The sequence below is a fragment of the Euwallacea fornicatus genome, chromosome 3 (assembly GCF_040115645.1).
Source record: "Euwallacea fornicatus isolate EFF26 chromosome 3, ASM4011564v1, whole genome shotgun sequence".
Lineage (NCBI taxonomy): Eukaryota > Metazoa > Arthropoda > Insecta > Coleoptera > Curculionidae > Euwallacea > Euwallacea fornicatus.
Window position 1 is genome coordinate 3,835,791 of NC_089543.1, and position 19,431 is coordinate 3,855,221.

A 19,431-nucleotide genomic window follows, 5' to 3' on the forward strand; every position below is an offset into this window, starting at 1 on the left:
ATAAGATGCATCCTTCTTTGTTTCCCGCTCGTGAAAAACACAATCTCTACGCAAAAAAAGGGAAAGGAGCAGCTGTATTACTTGAACTAGAATGAAAAAGATAAACTTACACAGGACTGGAATACACCTTGAAGGGAAAGAGCAGGAACGTTCAAAGAAATTCCATAAACTAATAAGAGCAGAGGTTTATATGTATGGGCAGTAATTATCGATAATGTGGCGAGATTTTTCCACAAAGCAATAAAAGAAGCTATTATGCTATCGCAACAAGGCAATTCGAAATTCAAAGTGTTACTGAAGACCTAGCTTTGAGTACAAAAGCAATATTTCTTACACGGCTTATCATTATTAGGCGTCGGGTTGGAAAGGAAAACCATTAATTTTCCCCATTGAAATTCGAAATGGCATTGTTTTGGATTTGACAGATGTTGATGAGCAAAGCAACTGAAGACCGAAGGGCGATTTTTTGGGGTGGCTCCGATGGAGCAAATCGAGAAAATAAGTAGAAGTAAACGGGTGAGTGGCATTGGCGAACATTCCGCTTCCACCGGCGGGTGCTGCGCTGCAGCAGCCGTGATCGACAAGCCAGTCCGCAAGCCAGACCTAGGTGCCCTTGACTCGCACCGTCCACTGACCTGCGATGCTTGCCATTTCTTTCTTCCTTAAGCGCTCGCTACGTTCCTGCTTTGCACTCCATCCGAAAACTATATCGTTCAATCAAATTAAATCAAACCCGGTACTGTTTCGTTAATAACGCATCGTTCATTTATTTTAGGCGGGCCAGCAACGTGGAAAAGAAAAGAAGAAAGACCGCTACGAATAGAATAAGCCACGAATGTAGTTGTGCTCCGGTCTTCTCTCGATACACCAATCAAATTGCCGTGAAATGATTTAGTTACTTCTTTACTTAATCACTGTTTTAGACAATGCAAGAATAATTTTTGCGGTTCGGCAATAATTTCAAACGTTTTTTTTTGTCTACTGTTCGGCTTGCCATTCGCGATTTGATCCGGTTCGGTCTTGCTAGTCTTCATTGAGTTCCTAATTGTTGTTTGTTTGTGATATAAGTTTTGTTGCCCCTTCTTCAAAGTGATATCTATCAATATTTAAGGGTAAGTCTGTGCATCACTTTTCTACACTACATCGGCCGTTTTTCAGTTAGGAAATTTCAAAAAACGCGTGGTTGAAAATTTCGATCAGACACCTCAGCAGGATTTTGCGATTTTCCTCTTAAATGCACCGCTATTTTAAGAGGTCTTTGTCTTCGACGCACAATTTCCTCAAATAACTTCGAAATCTACGATAGCAAGATAAACTACCGCATCTTAAATGACCAGCGATGTTTTCACACAAAGCCTGAAGAAGAGCAATGAATCCGACATCGCCTTATTTTCAGTTTACAATATGTGACAATTTCTGAGCGACACAAAACGCCATTTAGGTTTGTAAGTCATGTAACACTCTAATAGAGCGTTACATGACTTCTAAGCAAAGAGTGGCAGATGCGAACATACATAAAACTACCGCTAAACTTATTAAGGATACAAGACAAATGATTTGATGTCTCTATAAAAGGATTTAAAATTACTACTTTTCCGTAAAAATAAAGGTTGCATTTATAACGGTAAATTATTACCTATGTAGATACTCATTAATAGGGTAATAAATTGTCATGAGAAATTTCGATTTTTATGCGTGTTTTTTTGGACAAAAAAAAAGAGAAAATTAAGTATTCATGGCATCGGAATGTTTTTAGTACTGTTACAAAATGTTTTGCTGCAATCAAAAAACATGAGAGAAACCTTAATATTACGCAGGCTAAAAATCGTGGTTTTCATATTAATTTTCCTTTTCTGCAAAATACGTCAGCATATCTTCGGATTTGGATTGTGTGTGATGCAACAGAACGCATTTTTTTAACAATATTTTTCGGGTTTCTTATAACACTTTTTTATCAGAATCTGTATAATTTTGGAAAAAAATGTATCTCTAATTCGAATCTAAAACACCTCAATAGCACACGCTTTTACAGAAATTTTGAGGCTCAAAGCATATAAATTAATCAAAAAAATTTTAATTTAAATAATGGCATATTCTGCGTGACAGAAAACAGAACACGCAGCAGTAGTGGGTTTATTTACATAAATTTTTGCCCGGAATTCGAATGTGAAACCTCTAAAAAAATGTATAATGACCGACCCTCTACGGTTTTATACACATTTCTGAGCACATCTAGGTACCGACCTGTTGAGACGATCGATGTCCTCCCAAAAGATTTCATTCCAGGTTATTTATACACAATTACAGAAAACCGCTAAGGTGTAGGGGGGATAGGGTAAACTTTAAATATTAAATTTTCTTTCAGAATCCAAAGACTAAAAATGTTCGAGTCCCTGACAAAAATATCAATCCAATTCAAAAATTCACGTTTCAATTAAATTTTGGGCAAAAACCCAAATTTTTTAGTTTCAATTCTGGATGAAAAAAAATTTTAATTCTCAAAAATGAAAGTTAACAATCCCATTTCTAGAACTTCAATTCGCAGGTCGCAAAAAGATTAAAAAATCTCAAAAAATTCATGTACAAAAAATGGAGAAAGTTGAAGATACGAAATTCATCTGAAAGCACACCAACATTTATGAAGTTGCAGGAAAGTCTTTGAGCATAGATAGTTTGCATATCTTAAATCTTATCTATAAATTTTATAGTTTTTATGGCAAATACTTCTAGGCACTTACCAAGCGCACTACATGTAAACACGTATTTGCATTTGATAGCCAAATAAGTACTCATTCTGATATTGTATCTCAACTCTTGTTCACTTGTAGAATAATTAATTATTATTGCACCTTTACGTCCATTCAAGCAACCCTCTATGTTTTACCATTTTCGGCCAAGTTCGAGCTTGAAACACCCTGTACCACCCCTATCCTCGGGTTAAAATTCAAACTATGGTTCTTTGCCCGCAATTAAAACGAACATCTCCACTTAAGCCACCAAAAAATCGGCCTTTTTCCATTGTAAAACTCACATTTCACTCAAGAATACTCTAATGAGGTGGAAAGTAAAAAATAGAAAAGATCGGAAAACGAACATCCCAGTTTGCCAAATGTTAGACAGGATGTTTACCTGGCTAACCTCAAATAAAGTGAAAAGTTCCGAGAATATTTTTCGTAAATTTTACTAGGCGTGACTTGATATCAGGTTTTTACGATTAGAGCCTGATAATGCAGTCATTTGTAGATAGGAAATTTCCCTTTCACTTTGAAAGGGAAGTCCTTGGAAGGGCTAATATGAAAATTTTCCTGTGCGATTCATCGTGGCACAGAGCATCACTTCGAAAATTGAAAAAATCTTTCCGTTTTTTCTTTATTTTGTCTTGGTTCTGATAGAATTTCATGTTTTTAACATAATTTTCTGATCGGTACTCATGCACCGACCGGAAGCTAACTATACCCTGACGTAAGCAGACGGTACTGCGGATATTTCAAAAGAGGCATATTTAAGTGTATTTTTTTAAATTTGCAACCATGTGTAAGCTTCAACTTTTAAGGATACGAATGAGCATGAAAGGAATCCAAGACATCGGCAACGAAATTTCACATACATCTGCACGATAAACCGTACACGTACAGCAAATAAGAGTCGTGGTACTACGCCCACATTGGGAAAAATGCGAAACAAAATAAATTGTTGAAGGTGATCAACTGATTTTGCAAATGTTAAAGTCCCTTAACAGCTCAAAACTAGATTTCGTTTTAGTGCATTTTAGTCGTGGTTTCGCAATCGTGTGTTAGGTGGTTTTAAGTCTGCTCAACCTAATGACTTTGGTTTATGCAAATCGTTGCATATGTAACCTTTTTCTTTCCAATGCTGAAGTTCACATTCCTTCGGATTTTTGAGTTGGATTTCAAATCGACGAGTGTTAAGTATAGATTTGAGAAAATGTGTATGAAACATAAAACCCCCAATGCTGGCACGTTAATTTATAGTCAAGATCCAAACGGCACGTATAGTTTATGCCCATAAATCCAAATCTGAGGCAAAACCCATACTAACTTTATCAGCGGTCGCTATTAAATTTACTCCTTTACATAATGTAATTATAGTTGTCACATTTATATTCTGCTCAGTTATTTTCAGTTAATAACTTATGCAAATTTTCGAAATTTAAATAAACAAAACAAACGGGATTTAAGAATGGATTTGCAGGATTTAAACGTATGGTTTTAAACATATGCCGCTTTTTGCCATTTCTATATTGTAATTTCGAAGGAGTGTTCAGTGTTTCGCTGAACACAACCAACCAACTAACTTGAACACGACCCACGGCGAAAATACCATTTCAAATTCATGCGTAAAAAAAAATGCAAATATTGGAAATATCGATAATCTGATTACGAAACGAAAAAACCTGGAAATTTTATCAGCATTAATATTTACTATTTGCGTAATACGCATTAGCAATAAATGTAACTGTGAGTTATCAAAAATATTTTCAACGCTACCGCTCAGCGAGCACTTTAGCACTGCAATTTAGTAATAGTTCTTCCAGGTTAAATTCCTGTATTTAATTGGTGATTAAACTTTGCCAACCCATGGTAATAAACAATTTCATAATAAAATTAAATTGATATTAGAACAGGTAGCGAGATAGCATCAAAACAACGTATCCAACAAATAAAACCAAAACCTTTAAGATTTATGAATTTGTTGTTGTTGGTCATTAATGTCCAATTAATGAGTATTTGTTTTAAACGGCACATCATCGACGAAATGGCAACAGATGAAAATCTTAGTGATTGATGTGAAATGTCCCTGAAGAACCAGATTTTGAACTATCTTGACTGTAACGGTGCTTATGCAGAAATATTCAGGTTCTAGCACATAATATGCGAAATCTTGTGTGGTTAAATAATTATAAAGCACATCATTGAAGCTCCTTAAGTAGCTATTGATGAAATTGTCGGTCTAATTGTTGATAACAACAATAATAATTTACACATTGAGATATGTATCATTAGCAGATATCTATGTGATTTCTTCGGTAAGAACCTTTAATTAACAAACCCTCGACATACGTATGTAGGTGCTCATATCAATAGTTCTACAGATAAATTGATAATTATAAATTCTGAAGTGAAACGATTCTTAAATAAAACAATTAAAAGAATATTAATTTCTAATATGAGACAAATTAAAGTATAAATTGCGAAAAATTTTTTGTAATTGCGGGACTTGTCTACATGCATGTACATAAGGTGCCCCTTTCATTGGTCGCTAGTTCAGGTTAATAATCTTATGTTAAAAAATTATGACTGACACTTTGATAGATATTTTGCATCTACGACCGGACAGCGCAAACCATTAATATTTGAAAAATATAAATTTGACACATCATTTTCTTAAGAACCAGTGAAGGTAATTACGACATATGTATTTCATAAGAAGTGTGCAGAATCCTCCATATAACGCAAAGAGAAGGCAGAAATGAAGCTGTTCCGTTAAACCAAATAATTAAAAAAGATAATTTAAGACTTTCACACTTTTTCATCCACCCTGTATAGGCCCTGCTCAAGCTTTGCTACATTAAAAATGTGCAGGGCCATGCCGAATGCAGGATGTCCTAGTGTGTAATCGGTAGTTCTCTTTTCGCGTTAGAGCTAGAACAACATTCAGTACAAGAAATAGATGCAGTTGTAGAGAAAAGGCTGTGTAGATTCTAGAAATGATAGGAAAATATACAGGGTGTCAAACAAACGATGGTATACCAAAGTTGTTTTTTTATTAGCGCATCCCTCGGGATATCCTCAATATTATTATTGCATTGTGTTCTACAAGTGATTCTGTGCAACTATTACGAAGCATGACGTTGACATAAAGTAATCTGGTATGTCCATTGCGGCCAATTTTACAGAAATTTGTGAAAAAACAATATTTCCAAAGTGAGTGATTAATACATATTATGAAAATAATTTGAAAGAAAAATAGTTCCAATGTGTAAATGCAATATGGCACGTATGTCAGACACCTTGGTTAGTGGAAATTGTTAGATTTCGTGCATTTCTCCCGAGAAGTTTTCGAGCAAAAAGTGTATTTTATTGCCTGGAGATGTATTAGCTCTCGGAGTAATTGTATATTTTTCTCTTTTCAATGGCGCCTTATGTGGCGCCATTGAGGCTCTTTGCCTGCGATCGTCTGATGAGCGCCAACCAGCATGAAACCAATAACGGCTGACTGCAATGTGAAACGTTCCTCAACATGGAAGTGTAAATTCTCGTGATAGTCTTTGGAATTAACAGGATTTTTTAAATTTCTATCAGTATCTATGTGCTTCAACTAAAAATGTATCTACACTTTTTTGCGACATTAGAAGTATATTAGTGATTTTTGGATTAAAAAAATGTATAACATTACATTTTATCTAATCTTAAAATGCTTTCGCTGTTGGTATAATCTGAAAGCAGCGTTTTAGTTTTATCAAACATGATTTTTAAATAGGACAAATTTTAGCAACTTAACAAGTGTATTGCCCATACACGTAAATCCAGGAATTAGTGAATTTTATATTTTTATTTATTTCTTGTCACTTATCACTGTAAAGATATCAATAGCAGTTATTGGTTTACGGATTAGATGAAAAGGTCGAGAATCTCAAAAATTTCTATTAGGAACCATTCTGCATTTGTTACCTATCATGTCTATTACCGAGAATGGCATACTTTCCAATGAAATGTTAGGTTTACTAGATGACCGACATGTCTAAAATTATATATCACCAAACGAAAATCCTCCATAACCAGACCCATTGTTTGATCGGAATTTATACCGCTTTTAACACCAGGAACAAGTAGATAATCACGACTTTTTTCATTTTTAATCTGTATTTACAATATGAAGAGCGATAGGTATCTCACGAATGCCGAACCAGTATTAAGTAAATTTCTCTACTTTCGAAACGCAAAGTGATGCATTTGTAGATCCTAATCATCCGCATCATTTTTTCATTTTTTATTACATCCTGCGCATTTTTTGCAATTTTTTCGTCCTTTTGATTAATATTGCTTCGAGTACGTACAAGATTTAAGATTAGATAGTGTGGTATTGCCATTGATAGATAGATAAAGCTTTGTTCACATGATGGATGATGAATTGGAAAAAAATTATTTTTATTCGACAAGCATTAAAAGAGAGTTACTCATTTCCCTTCCTAGGTGGTACTGAGTTTGTTCGTGTTCCCTCATTGCAAACGTTTTTTTTTTCGGTGATCAATCATAAACTGTGAGTGATAAAAACTTATCAACGCAACTCCCGTAAAAAAAACAAAAACCCATATGTTGCCCTCTTATTATCAATGTGTAATCAGCCATAGTCATGCACAGCAGAAAATCTTGAATGACACAAGATAAATAAAGTTGAAAAAATCATCTTTTAATTTAGTCGATAGGTAAGTGATTAGTCACGAATTACTCAGGCTTAGTAAAAATACAGAATTCCTTAGGTGTAATAAGAATCTCGTCATTAAATAGTTAACATAAATGATAGTATACTCGATTCTCACGCAGTCTGGTAGCTTTCATTAATAACGTTTTCTTCGGCCGCTAAGTAGAGTTGTTGGTGCGATTATGTTGTTTAAGGTATTAAAAGTGGTACCCTAGGTCAGCTCAAAAGGAACATGTTTACTATTACCTGTAAGTTCAAAGTTTTTGATTTTTTAGTTTTAATAATTTTACAACATTTATGTAGAGGGAGCTATTAGCAAAAAACTTCATCATTAGCTACAATTCAAGGATGTAACTGAATAATTTTCAAGGTTAACACACATTATTATAATAGGTAATTGGAAGTGATATTTCTCTTCTAAGCAATTTAAACTCGAGCAGAATGTATTAATCACAATAGGAGCACAAGAAACCTGAATCTTGGGAGCTATTATAGTAGCTTAATGAATTTTGTCCAAGTCCGAGAATTGTGGGCAACTCTTTTATATCACCGGTGCTAAAAATTTGTGATCTGAAACTAGTAGTTTAACAAACTTCTTTCTATAAATTCGTTTAGAAGAAAAATATATGAACGGAAAATTATTCGAAAGATCAACGTCTTGGACTGTTGGTCATATAATTTTATGTGCAGATTTTCAATCGACAGGCTAATTTTAAAGACTTCCTCCAGGGCTGCTTAAATATTTTTCATTATTTTTTGCTTCTCTTGCTGCAATTTTTAAACTAAAATTTTACGTTCCATTTACAGTTTTAGAATTGATTTACAATAATGTGGATTCAACCTATTGGTTATTCACATAGTGTCAAATTGGTGTCTATCCAGGATCACCGATCAACTAAACTCAATCACTCTCTTCTCGTAATGGCCCAGGATCATTTCTTCAGAGAAACTTGTCTTGGTCCTTTATTTTTTCATACTTGATTTCTTTGCGCTTCCCTCCTCTATTTTCGCCTTAATCATGAGCCTAAACACATTGGAAAGATATCGCAATTTTCCTTGCTGCTCGATTTCGGAGACCGATTCATAACAAAACTAACATTTATCTTCCTTCAGTTTGTTTTAGGTTCCAATTCACCCGTTCTAATTTCTTTCTTAGGTCATTTTTTGCCTGTTTGTGATCAAGCTGGATTCGGGAGAAAGGCTTTTTGAACATAGTCACTTTAAAATGTGACAAAAACTCTTTTCTATTCCCTTTCAGTTTTCTCACCAATTCCATATCCTCACTTCAGAAAACCAATTGATACTGAACGACAACCCATTCGTTGCGTTGCCTCACCATTCAGCTCTTCACTCCATGCATATTGTCCAGATTTTTGTACATAAGAAGTAAAATTCTCTCGAAGAATAACGTCAAAATGCCGCATATTTGTTGAAATAATATACGGAGAAACAAAAAAAACGGAATTTGGCTTTCCCTTCACTTTGCGACTGTTTTTGTATAATAAATTATTCGTTGGGTAAATGGGCTGGAAAAGAAGGCAAAAACGATTTGAGTAATTACATACAAAATAGATCGATCTACTAATTAAGTAATCATGGCGTAATTAATTAGCTTATCTCAACTACCTAACCCAAGTTGCAGGTAACTCATATTTGAACAAATTTTCTCAGATAAACTAGAATGTAATACACAAAATTGTATGTGCATAATCAAATTATATCTTTTATATTAATCTTTTAGTGTTTGCCAATTGCTTAATTTTATGGGAGTACTTAAGATAAACTCCTCCTTTCATAGGTGCATCGTGTACATTCAATCCTTCAAAAGAATACATTTCTAAGCGTGAGTGAGAAATAATCTCCTGTGATCAGTGAGAAACTTTAGCAAAAAAAGGTAGTTTATTACTATGACATTTATATAACTGTTTTTGTTATAACACAATTTTTCATTACAATACTTTATATCGGAGATATCATGGATGTCACATAACAAATTAGTGTCATTGAAATACGATGATCTTTCCAAAAGTATCCGACCTAACACTTAAAGAAAAAGAAATCGAAAATAATACAATATTTCTCAATAAAATCTCCTTTGAATATGACACACTTTTTCACAAATATCCTGTACGCTGTTTATAGTAAGAAACTTCGAATGTTTCAAATTAAGTATCAACCTCAGATTCCATTTCATTATTGGCAAATTTCCCTCTGTCGAGCCATTTTTTCAACTTTGAAAATAGAAAATAATCCGAGGGGGCTAAATCTGGCGGATAGGGATGACTATGAAAATGTTTTTTAAAAAATTGATTGCTTTTGGCGATCGCGATGACGGAAGAGTACGTTGTCTTGCTGATACAAGACTTATTTTTGCCAACTGTAGTCGCTTTTTCCTAACTTTCTTGCTCAAACACTACAATAAACTTGTATAACACTTTCTGCTTGCTTGTTCTATAGGGAGATGGTTAATAAAAATTATCCCACGTGCATCTCAAAAAACTGACGCCATCACGTTTCCTGCAAATAAAAATGTTTTGGTCTTCTTTGGAGACGATTCTCCCCTTTAAGTCCATTGTTCTGCCAGTTCATTCGTCTCAAGTATGAAATGATCGACCTATGTTTCATCCATGATTATGAATCGACGCAAAAACTCGGATTTATTACTGCGAAACTTTGCCAAACACTTCCTTGAAAGATGCTCACGACGATGTTTTTGCTCAATTGTGAGTAATCATAGCACTTCTCTTGCGCACAGCTTCCTCACGTCCAATTATTCGGTCTGAATGCAATGTATAGTACTTTTTGAAGTGCCCATCTTCCAACATAGTCTTGTCGACTTTCACCACAATATCTGTTGTTGTCAGACCTGGAGTGTCATTGGATCAACTACTGTGGAGTTTGTGTTAGCGGCTCATACGACTGTGTTTCAACTCTGATACTCAATATTTTTCAGATGGTAATTAAGGACCAAATTCCTCTAGAGTAGAATCTAAGTTACTATGATGTTGGATGGACTAAGACTTTTCAAATAAAAATATTAAATCGTCTGGCGAAGGGCTATTTTTTCCGTGTTCACAAAATCTCTAAAAGCGTTCACAAAAACGGGTCCAAAACAAACACAAATCAGCGTAGCACCCTCACATTTTATACATACACTTTTTGAGGTTAGGTCTTTGTAATACACGCAAATTTTTAACCAAAAAATCTCCATCAATATGTAAAGTCGGGTACTTCTAGGATTATCCTCGTATCTTAACCACGACCAAATCCGCTACATTAGTTTCCTGATCGTAAAGTACATAGACGCGAAAATAAAAAAGTAGCGCGATGACAAACAAAACCAAAACTTTCGTTTCTTTGGTGCTGTGAGGTCAAGAAGATGCACGATTTTCGAGTTTGCAGGTCAAATCTCGGGTCACATCATAATAGCTAACTCCTGAAGAAAAGCTTATAATTGAATTCAGGAATGTGACTCAATCGTGCTATACCACCAAGTGTGTCGGTCCGCTTGCCTGGATCGCATGCGAATCGCATCCCCTACGAGTAGATGCTCAAATGATCATCGCAGCATGAGGTCCCTGTATTATCGCCCCCATGATTAATTTGTTTGCAAATAATGTTTTTCAGTTGCTCGCTTCAGTTTTAATCTACTAATTCCTAATTATTTAAGCCTAGCTCCCATTGAATTAAATTAGAATTTTAAGTACGTCGTCATGGATATTTCTGATTTCTGTACTTTTGTTTTGTTGGCTTTGAAAGATTATGAGTCCGAATCCTCAGGGATTATCGATCGTGAGAAGGAATTGTATAACTCGGGCATCAATCACGCGCTTTATTATTAAATGCCTGGTCGCCTTGCAAAATGCCGCATTAAATATTCTAATACGCAGCCAGTGGATAAATATTGCATTTGCAGCATATTGCAAGTATTTTTCACTCCATATAAAGTGGCAGTTTAGAAATAAAACAAAGTAACAGTATTTATAATAGTTAGACTGTCGGTCGAGGCATTTACCACGGACAGTGTAATTTATACAATTAGTTTCATATATTTTTTTGCTACATGGTTTAAGTTGCTGTTGTAAAATGACACCTTATAGTTTTAACAAATCCAATGGAGCACGGATGAAATTCTTGCTCTTGTAATAAAAATGGTACCCGTAGCGGTACTTGTTAATGCATCGCGTTTCTTAGCAACTTATCTTCTCGAAGCAGAATTTACTGATATCCGAGCACAAAAGGTATTGCTTCATTTTCAGAGGACTCGCCGCAGTAAAAGGATAATGTGGATTTATTTAAGCCGCATGCAAATAATAAATATTTAACGAATTAGTATTGGTACCCATATACACACTCTTTCAAAAACGGGATATTCGATCGCATCAGACATCTGCCCCGCGATAAAAAAATATATCGACTGAATTCCATAAAGTACCGTTGCTCTTCGCTTCTCAGGTGTGGGTGCAGGATTACGTCATAACATATTTTTAACATCAAGAGATAATCTAGACTTGACAAATGGATTCGGCCAAATATGCTGAATGCTTGAAATAAATTAAACAAGAGTCTATTTTCTCTTTTACTGATAACTCCCCTGAATTAGCCCACTCTTATCTACTTAATAACCTTGCTAGATTAAGCCTTAATCTCTATTAAGCTACCAAGGCAGGGCTCAAAGGTACGTCACTGACGAGTCAAATAAAATGTCTTAATTCGGAAATTCCTGAATAACCGCAAAACAATACCAAAACAATGTTCGAATCATGAAGGAATCGTGGAAGAAGCGGCATCATCAGCAAATACATTCTCATAAGTGAATCAGACAAAAACACTTTTGGACGCGCATAAATGTCCAATTAGAACTTTTTGAATCATCCTCGTGATATGATTCGAGTGAGCTGAATGATTCTAAATGTTGATAAAATTTGTGGAAAGGCGAGAAACAACGTATTTCAGTATTGTATTTGCGAATGCCTTTACCAATAACATGCAGTCTGCCAATGCAGCCGATCCAATGCAACGCGGCAACTTTTGATGCCTTTTTTCAATATTTGTCGTAGAGTCGTGTACGAGTCTCTAGTGGTGACTGCACTAATTATAAGCAACCGGTGAGTTTAATAGTTTTCTTCAGGGAAGTACACATTATAGCCCTAAGGTGTGGATCGATTCATAAGAAATTTCATTACTTTTTTTGCCCCCGTCTCTCAACAAAAAGTCTCAAATTGTCTTTGGCTCGACTCACATCTTGCCGTATCATATAGTGTTTAACGGACCCAAAAGAAGACCATAGTAATCTCGGCCAAGCGTTTCTCCGCCGAAGTCCGGCCTTATCACATAAACTAAGTTTAGTTGTTTTTTCAGCTATTCTTTTCATATCTGAAGTATTTTTAATATATATTTTTAAATTACTACGAATTCACACTTGAACAAAACACTGTTACGATTGAAGTGTTTGGGAAAGGCTTAATATCTTCCGGAGCATCACAGAATTGTTGCACATGCAATTTTCCTGGATTTTCTAGGTGTGTGGGACTAAAGTGGGTGTTATCGTAATTAACTGATTATAATCGAAACTGAAAAATAAGCTGATAGTGGGCTCATTTATTTTAACAGGGGGAGTCCCGAACCCCGCTCTTAACATTGCGGATCTCGACAAACCTTAGAGATTCAGAGAGGGTTAAATGAAGAGTGCCGCGTGAATCATTTTTTTACGTAAAAAAAAAACTAAAAACGTCAAGATTAACCGGTAATAAAATTCAGGCAGGTAAAGACTTAAATTGAACTTATTTTGACGATGAATACTTTTAACTGAAACGTCGCACGTCTCCCAGAAGGAAAAGTTGCTGATGCCATTAGAGAACCGAAAAGTCACATTTTCAAATAAGTCGATTCGTGTAGTAGTTTGAAAAGAACGTAATTTTTCAGTTATTAAAGGGGCTAAATACTCTTCCACCACCCGAGGCCCAGCTTAGCTTCCATGCCCTCAAGTAGTAAGTCCAATTGGAGGGCACAAGCTATACCTGCTTTTTTTGAAAACTATTTCCGTAAAATGCCTTCAAAAAGTGCTTCTCTGTCAGTGTACCCCAAAACTACCTCGGAAGGGTAGCTTAGAACTACAATAAACCTACATTGTGCAATTTATTGACAGAGAACCATTTTACTTAACACGCAAAAATAGTAGTCAACGAACGAGGAAGGTATAAAATATTTGCTTCATAGACAACTTATGAAATTTTCATTGTGACAAATTGGTGTTAAGGACACTGTTGGTCACACATTCAATTATTACAATTTTTCAGAAAAATAGATAAACCGATCCGTATATGCGCCTGTAACATCGTTGAGTAATTTAATTCTTACTAAGGTGTCTAAATTCGGACTAAAGTGAACCATCGCAAAACCTCATTGATGTCACGTACTTATTTCTATTTTATAATTATATACCACAACCTTGACTGAACGTTGCCTAATATATGTTTTCTCTCCAGATAAAAAAAGCCCTATGGAAATTCCTCCAAGCGATTCCCGGCAACCTCCTGATGGCCATGAATTTCCAGACTTCATAGAAGCGACCTCTAAAGTGGCCTTATTTTCCGACGGCTATATATCGAAGCCTAAAGAATGCGACACAAACTTTAAGTCGACTTGGAGCCAGCCTGTGATAAAGCCTCTAGACAGATCTATGAGCAGCTCAAACTACGACTTAAGGCCCGCCATGAATGACTCCGACGAGGAGAAGTATGTTTCAATGGAATCCAACTTGTTGCATACTAGGTCGCAAAGCCTAATCGACATGAGTGTATTTTCCAAAGAGAAGACCGCGAGTAAGTGGAATACTTTGATGGAACAAAGAAAAAGCAGGCTTTCTAAGCTTAAAGGATTAGTGATTCCTGAAGCGGCTGAAAATGACGTTACTCCTCAAGTGAATATTCCTGAAATCAAGAGCATTGCAACCTCGCAGATCGACCTTACGATAAAACCGGATTTCAATGAGTTAGCCAAGCCAGTGCCAAATGTAGATCTTGTAAGTCCGCTGGTACAAGTCCAAGTGCCATCATGGTCCTCGAATACATCTCTTCCAAAATATTCGCCGGCTTTTAAACGAAAAAATTTGCACGTGTATTCAACAGCAAAGAGAAGCGACAGTAGCGACGCTGAAAGCAGCTACGACGAATACATTAGCAAATACAACGATAATTCCAATAGGATCACCGACGATCCTAAATCGCTAGAAAGTATTTCTTCCCCAACCAGATCGGACTACAGCTTCGACTATACAAGCATCAAAACCATATCTGTTAAAGACAACCACTTCAACAACACCAAGGACTTTGGTGATAGCGACAACGACTCAGCAGTTAGTTCCAGTCAGTCCAGCTACAACTCTAGGAGCTCCCCTCCCCCATCACCTATTTCTGAGTCAAACGGCCAAAACAGGATGCTGAAGCCTTGTAGCGTGGAAGCTATCAATAGAAAAAATATTTTGGCTTCAGCTAAATGTAGTAGCGGCAAAGACATCAAGATTGGGTCCCCGGTAATCCACAGGAAGAGTTCTCTTGAAGACGAGAAGCCTGAAGAACCAGCTGTTATGAGACTCTCAATCGATGAGACCTGCCGAGTGAGTGTAGATGAAAATGTTGGTAAAATCAATGGAGCTGTTGTAGAGGATGTAGAATTAAGGGAAACAGTCGTCAGTATAAATAGATTGACTCCAGTTGAGGAGCCAGTGATAGTGGAGGTGGTAACTGCCCCAGTTGTGAAAGGTACGTACTGCCCTGCTACTAATAAAAGTTGCGTGTAATTTTTTGTGAATTTTTTCGTGTTTTTTTCGCTTTTTAATAGAGCACCGAAAAATCAGTGTTTTACTTCTAGTAAAAGCCACCCCCTTTGATTATAGTTTCTAAATAAATTTAAAAATATATACAGGGCGAAAAATGCCTCAAAACCATAAATATGTCAATTACACCTTTTATCATCTGATTTATCATAGAGAATGAAATGTCTGTTGAGGACAAATTCTCAGATGCCACAATGTCTAAGTTATGCAACAATGAACGAAATTTTATAAAATATTTAAAAAAGGATTAGTAAGCATAATCCAAATTCAACTTCAATAACTGGAATTATTAATCTTCTTAAGGTCTTATATACCAAGCGATTTCAAAAGTTACATAGTAACTAGATGGATTGATAGATTGCTATCTATGAGAATAGTTAAGTTACTAGGATTTGCCTCCTATAGGAAGACATAAAGATAATGTAAATATCAAAATGTACGTTTACATCCTTTGCCATAAAAGCGCTAATTTACCATTGCTAATGCAACCATATTATAGTAAAAAAGGCATTCAAAAGATAATGGTTTTGAATTTGCACATCATTATCAACTGATTCCGTTCTACATTCTTAGTTCTTGTCATTTATTATGCCGTAAAATGAACCAACGCAATGGTGTAATGAACATGCTACTGGTGTTGTTGGTAGAAAGAACGCTGAACTGATTACTTCAGCAACTACGTTACGTAGTTGTTACTTAATGGAGAAACAGTGCAGAACTTTTTTGTATGGTTATTATAGGTCTCCTTTCAGATCGATTGCAAGTGAACACTTAATAAGAAAGAGTAACCACAAGCATCCCAAAAATTATTAAATCTGAGATTAGTTTTTAATTATTTACCGATACTTTTTAAATATTTAGTCCAGTAGCACGTTTATTACACTACTTTGGAGGCAATTTAACTAATAAGTAATTTATTTCTTTCAGAAAAGACGCAGGAGAAACCGATACCGACTAAGAGAACCCACATTCCACCAATAATAAAAGAGAACAAACCGCAAAATGAATTAGCAGAAAATAGATATGACAGTTTGCTACAAAGGCACAGTGCTTCCAGTATTTTAGACAAACGTTCTAAACCGGTGAACGTTAGAAGTCTTAAGGCAAATTTCGAAAACTCCGCCACTCAGTCCCTGCCAGTATTCCCCAAAAGTTACAAGCAAACCAACGGGAAAACTCCCCCAATAGTACCATCTCCAGAAATCATCTTTGATAAACCTGTGGCACTTGCGAGAAGACGATCTGAAGATTTCCAAGTAACGTGTAGAAGAAAATCAGATGAAAAATCATTATTTCGGGAAATATCCAATGAAGAAAAACCGAAAATCGAAGCGAGGAGGTTGTCTAATGGCAGCAGTACTAGCAGTAGTAACAGCATATGCAAAATGGAGCCTCCTAAACCCGTGCGGAGTACGTTTAGGAAGCAGCAAAGTGTGGACAGCACTTTACAAGAAAATATAACTTCACTGCCGAGTACTGAACTTAGAACTGTAGAACTCAGTGTAGATCAACCAGGGGCGAGCTTGGGAATTACCTTGGCAGGAGGAGTTGATTATGAAAATAAGAATATAACCGTAAGTTGTACTTTCATGATTTCACTTTAATATGGCTTATTAAATTATTTTGTACTTTCATTTCTCTGTACTTATTACATCAACGTCAAGTAACTTCATCGGAGTGGTTCTTTTAGCTTTAACTGATCATAACGCGCGGTATTATGACTCCCAGAGGTTCGATACATAGAGGGTAGTCTGGCTGAAAATTTAAAAATTTAACTGATGGTATAGGTAGTGCTGATCCTCACACTGCATTACTAGTGATGACATAATTATTATTAATTCTTAAACTGAAATAGTCGATCAGTTGTCAACTTATAGTCTTTAACTACTTTTAAAATTTACTTCAAATACAGCCGTTCCGGTAATAGCAATAGTGCAGGTACTTGTTGCCTCCAACAAAAAATTATCACCCTGTACAAAATTTTAACTTAATTTCAAAAACCGAACGAGCTGCTGAACAGAAAAAATTCCAAAAATTCCAAACGTGAATTCTTAATCACCTCCTAATACCATACCCAATGTTGGACGATCTATATACATATATATGAATTTTTTGCTCACGATGGCTTTGCCTACATAGATTTTAAACTAGAAGAAATTTTGGAAATTCCCATCACTCAACATACTACAAATCTCTCTTGCAAGTCGCGTATATTACACCTCATTGTGTAACAGCAGATAAGTCTATTTGCATGACACTAATAAATACCGATACGGAAGAAGGTGTCGCATTTCAATTATGCTATGCGATTCTAAGAAATTCTAACGCTAAATTAACCGCAGTTATTTAATCATATCTAGTCTATTTAGTTTGGCGGGCTTTGATGGAATATAAAGAGGACGCTCGTCATTAAGCGTAATCTGCATATAGAACTATACGGATGTAACATGTGAGGTCTGTGGACTCTTTAGTATGCGATTTTACTACCGCGCTCAAATTTCTTTGACTTGGAGCTTTCTTTCGCCAACTGCAATTTTGTATTAAAATGTACCTCAAGGTATCGATTTCAAATTTATACCTACATATCCATCCACTTACGTGTTCATAAGTACCTATCAATGTCGCCTAACATGTGTGGTTTGATTTAACGATTGTTATTGAATGAATATGACTTAATTTTATGAGGTGGTGGGTTGAAACTCATTGGGTACATGTTTTCATGTTTGTTTTTGCAAAAGTCGTAAATCCTGCACCCGTATCAGATTTCGCGAGTAAAACGACGTCTTATGATTGATTTCGATTTTCTCTTTTAGAGTTTCAATTTATTCATTTCTCAAATTACAGTCGGAGCAGACCGCTTCATTAAACATTCGGGACAAGAATTGTGAATTTGCATTTGTCCTCGGATTGCCACATAAATCACATCCCCACCAAAAAATGGCAGGGCGTTTGCATCAAATAAGATTACGTGCTATTTTCAGATTCATCGAATAAGATATGGTAGTACTGCATACCAGGATGGCCAGCTCAAAAAAGGGGACAAAGTGGTTTCGATTAATGGACACTCTTTGGCCGGGTTAACCCACTCGGAAGCTACAGAACTCCTAAAGGTTAATAAAAATCCTTTTACAGGCTACTAATACTAATACATTTGGTTTGTCCCAGATTCCTGGAACAAAATTCATAATCGTGTCAGAAGAATCTAGAGAACACATGCCACCATCAAACCTCTCAAGGAGAATATCTTCGTCTGTGAGCTCGCTGTCCTCAGAAACTAAAGGTACTATTTTCGCGTTAAGAAAAGTTACCCAAATACCATAGGTGGAAATCGTATTATGAACATCTGTGCCATAACTACACATTTAAAGCCCTACTTACTTACAACACGCATATTTAAGTAACTGTATTTTAAGTCAATACATTTCATATTTAGGCCACGAAGCAAATTCGCATTCAGTTACTCTAGTAAACAAGAAGCCTACGCACGCTGTAAAAATAATAAAGGACGGAGCCGGTCTCGGATTTAGCATTGAAGGAGGCAAAGATTCACCAAAAGGAGATGTGCCATTAGTTATTAAGAAAATTTTTGCTGGTAAGTGCTGTGGGTCTCGTGGTTGATAAAGCATTCTTCATGGGACCGGTTTTTTTAGGTGGAGCTGCTGATAAATGCGGAGAACTCAAAGTAGGGGATGAAATCCTTTTCGTCAATAAAATAAATTTTCAAGTCTTGTCTCGCATTGATGCATGGTCTCAAATGAAGAAAATTCCTGATGGAGAAGTGTCCATTGACATTTTTAGATAAACTAGTGTTTGAATATCTTGCCAAAATATGCTTAATTTATCCAAAATTTACCTATATTTATTACCCATTAAGATTTTGCCTTACGTTATAATTTATTGATATATTTTATGTTGCATTTTGTACTAAATTATTTATATTTTATAGGTGTACAATACTTTATGCCTATCAATGGTAATATATTTATATAAAAAAGTTAAAAACCCACAAATACCGTGTAAACCTGAAACACAAGGAGCGCCCCAATCGCTGCCGCAACAAACTTGAATCGATAAATTCTCGAACTTACAAAATACTTTTTTTGAACTGAATATAGAAACATCAGGCGATCTAAATTTGCATATACAGGGTG

At 35.7% G+C, this 19,431-nt stretch overlaps 1 protein-coding gene and 1 long non-coding RNA gene across 2 annotated transcripts in view; one reads left to right on the forward strand and one right to left on the reverse strand.

The window, feature by feature from the left end:
* The window catches only part of bbg (big bang), a 45,087-nt gene extending 25,805 nt beyond the window's left edge, over window positions 1-19,282 (forward strand). Inside the window, exons 5-10 of the mRNA XM_066302014.1 lie at window positions 13,932-15,206; window positions 16,208-16,854; window positions 18,262-18,390; window positions 18,446-18,560; window positions 18,714-18,872; window positions 18,931-19,282. Of these exons, the coding sequence (XP_066158111.1) occupies window positions 13,932-15,206; window positions 16,208-16,854; window positions 18,262-18,390; window positions 18,446-18,560; window positions 18,714-18,872; window positions 18,931-19,082 (2,477 nt within the window). The 3' untranslated portion in view covers window positions 19,083-19,282. The remainder of the gene's footprint in view (window positions 1-13,931; window positions 15,207-16,207; window positions 16,855-18,261; window positions 18,391-18,445; window positions 18,561-18,713; window positions 18,873-18,930) is intronic.
* The window catches only part of LOC136350405 (uncharacterized), a 44,849-nt gene that overhangs the window by 23,583 nt on the left and 1,835 nt on the right, over window positions 1-19,431 (reverse strand). The window lies entirely within an intron of this gene.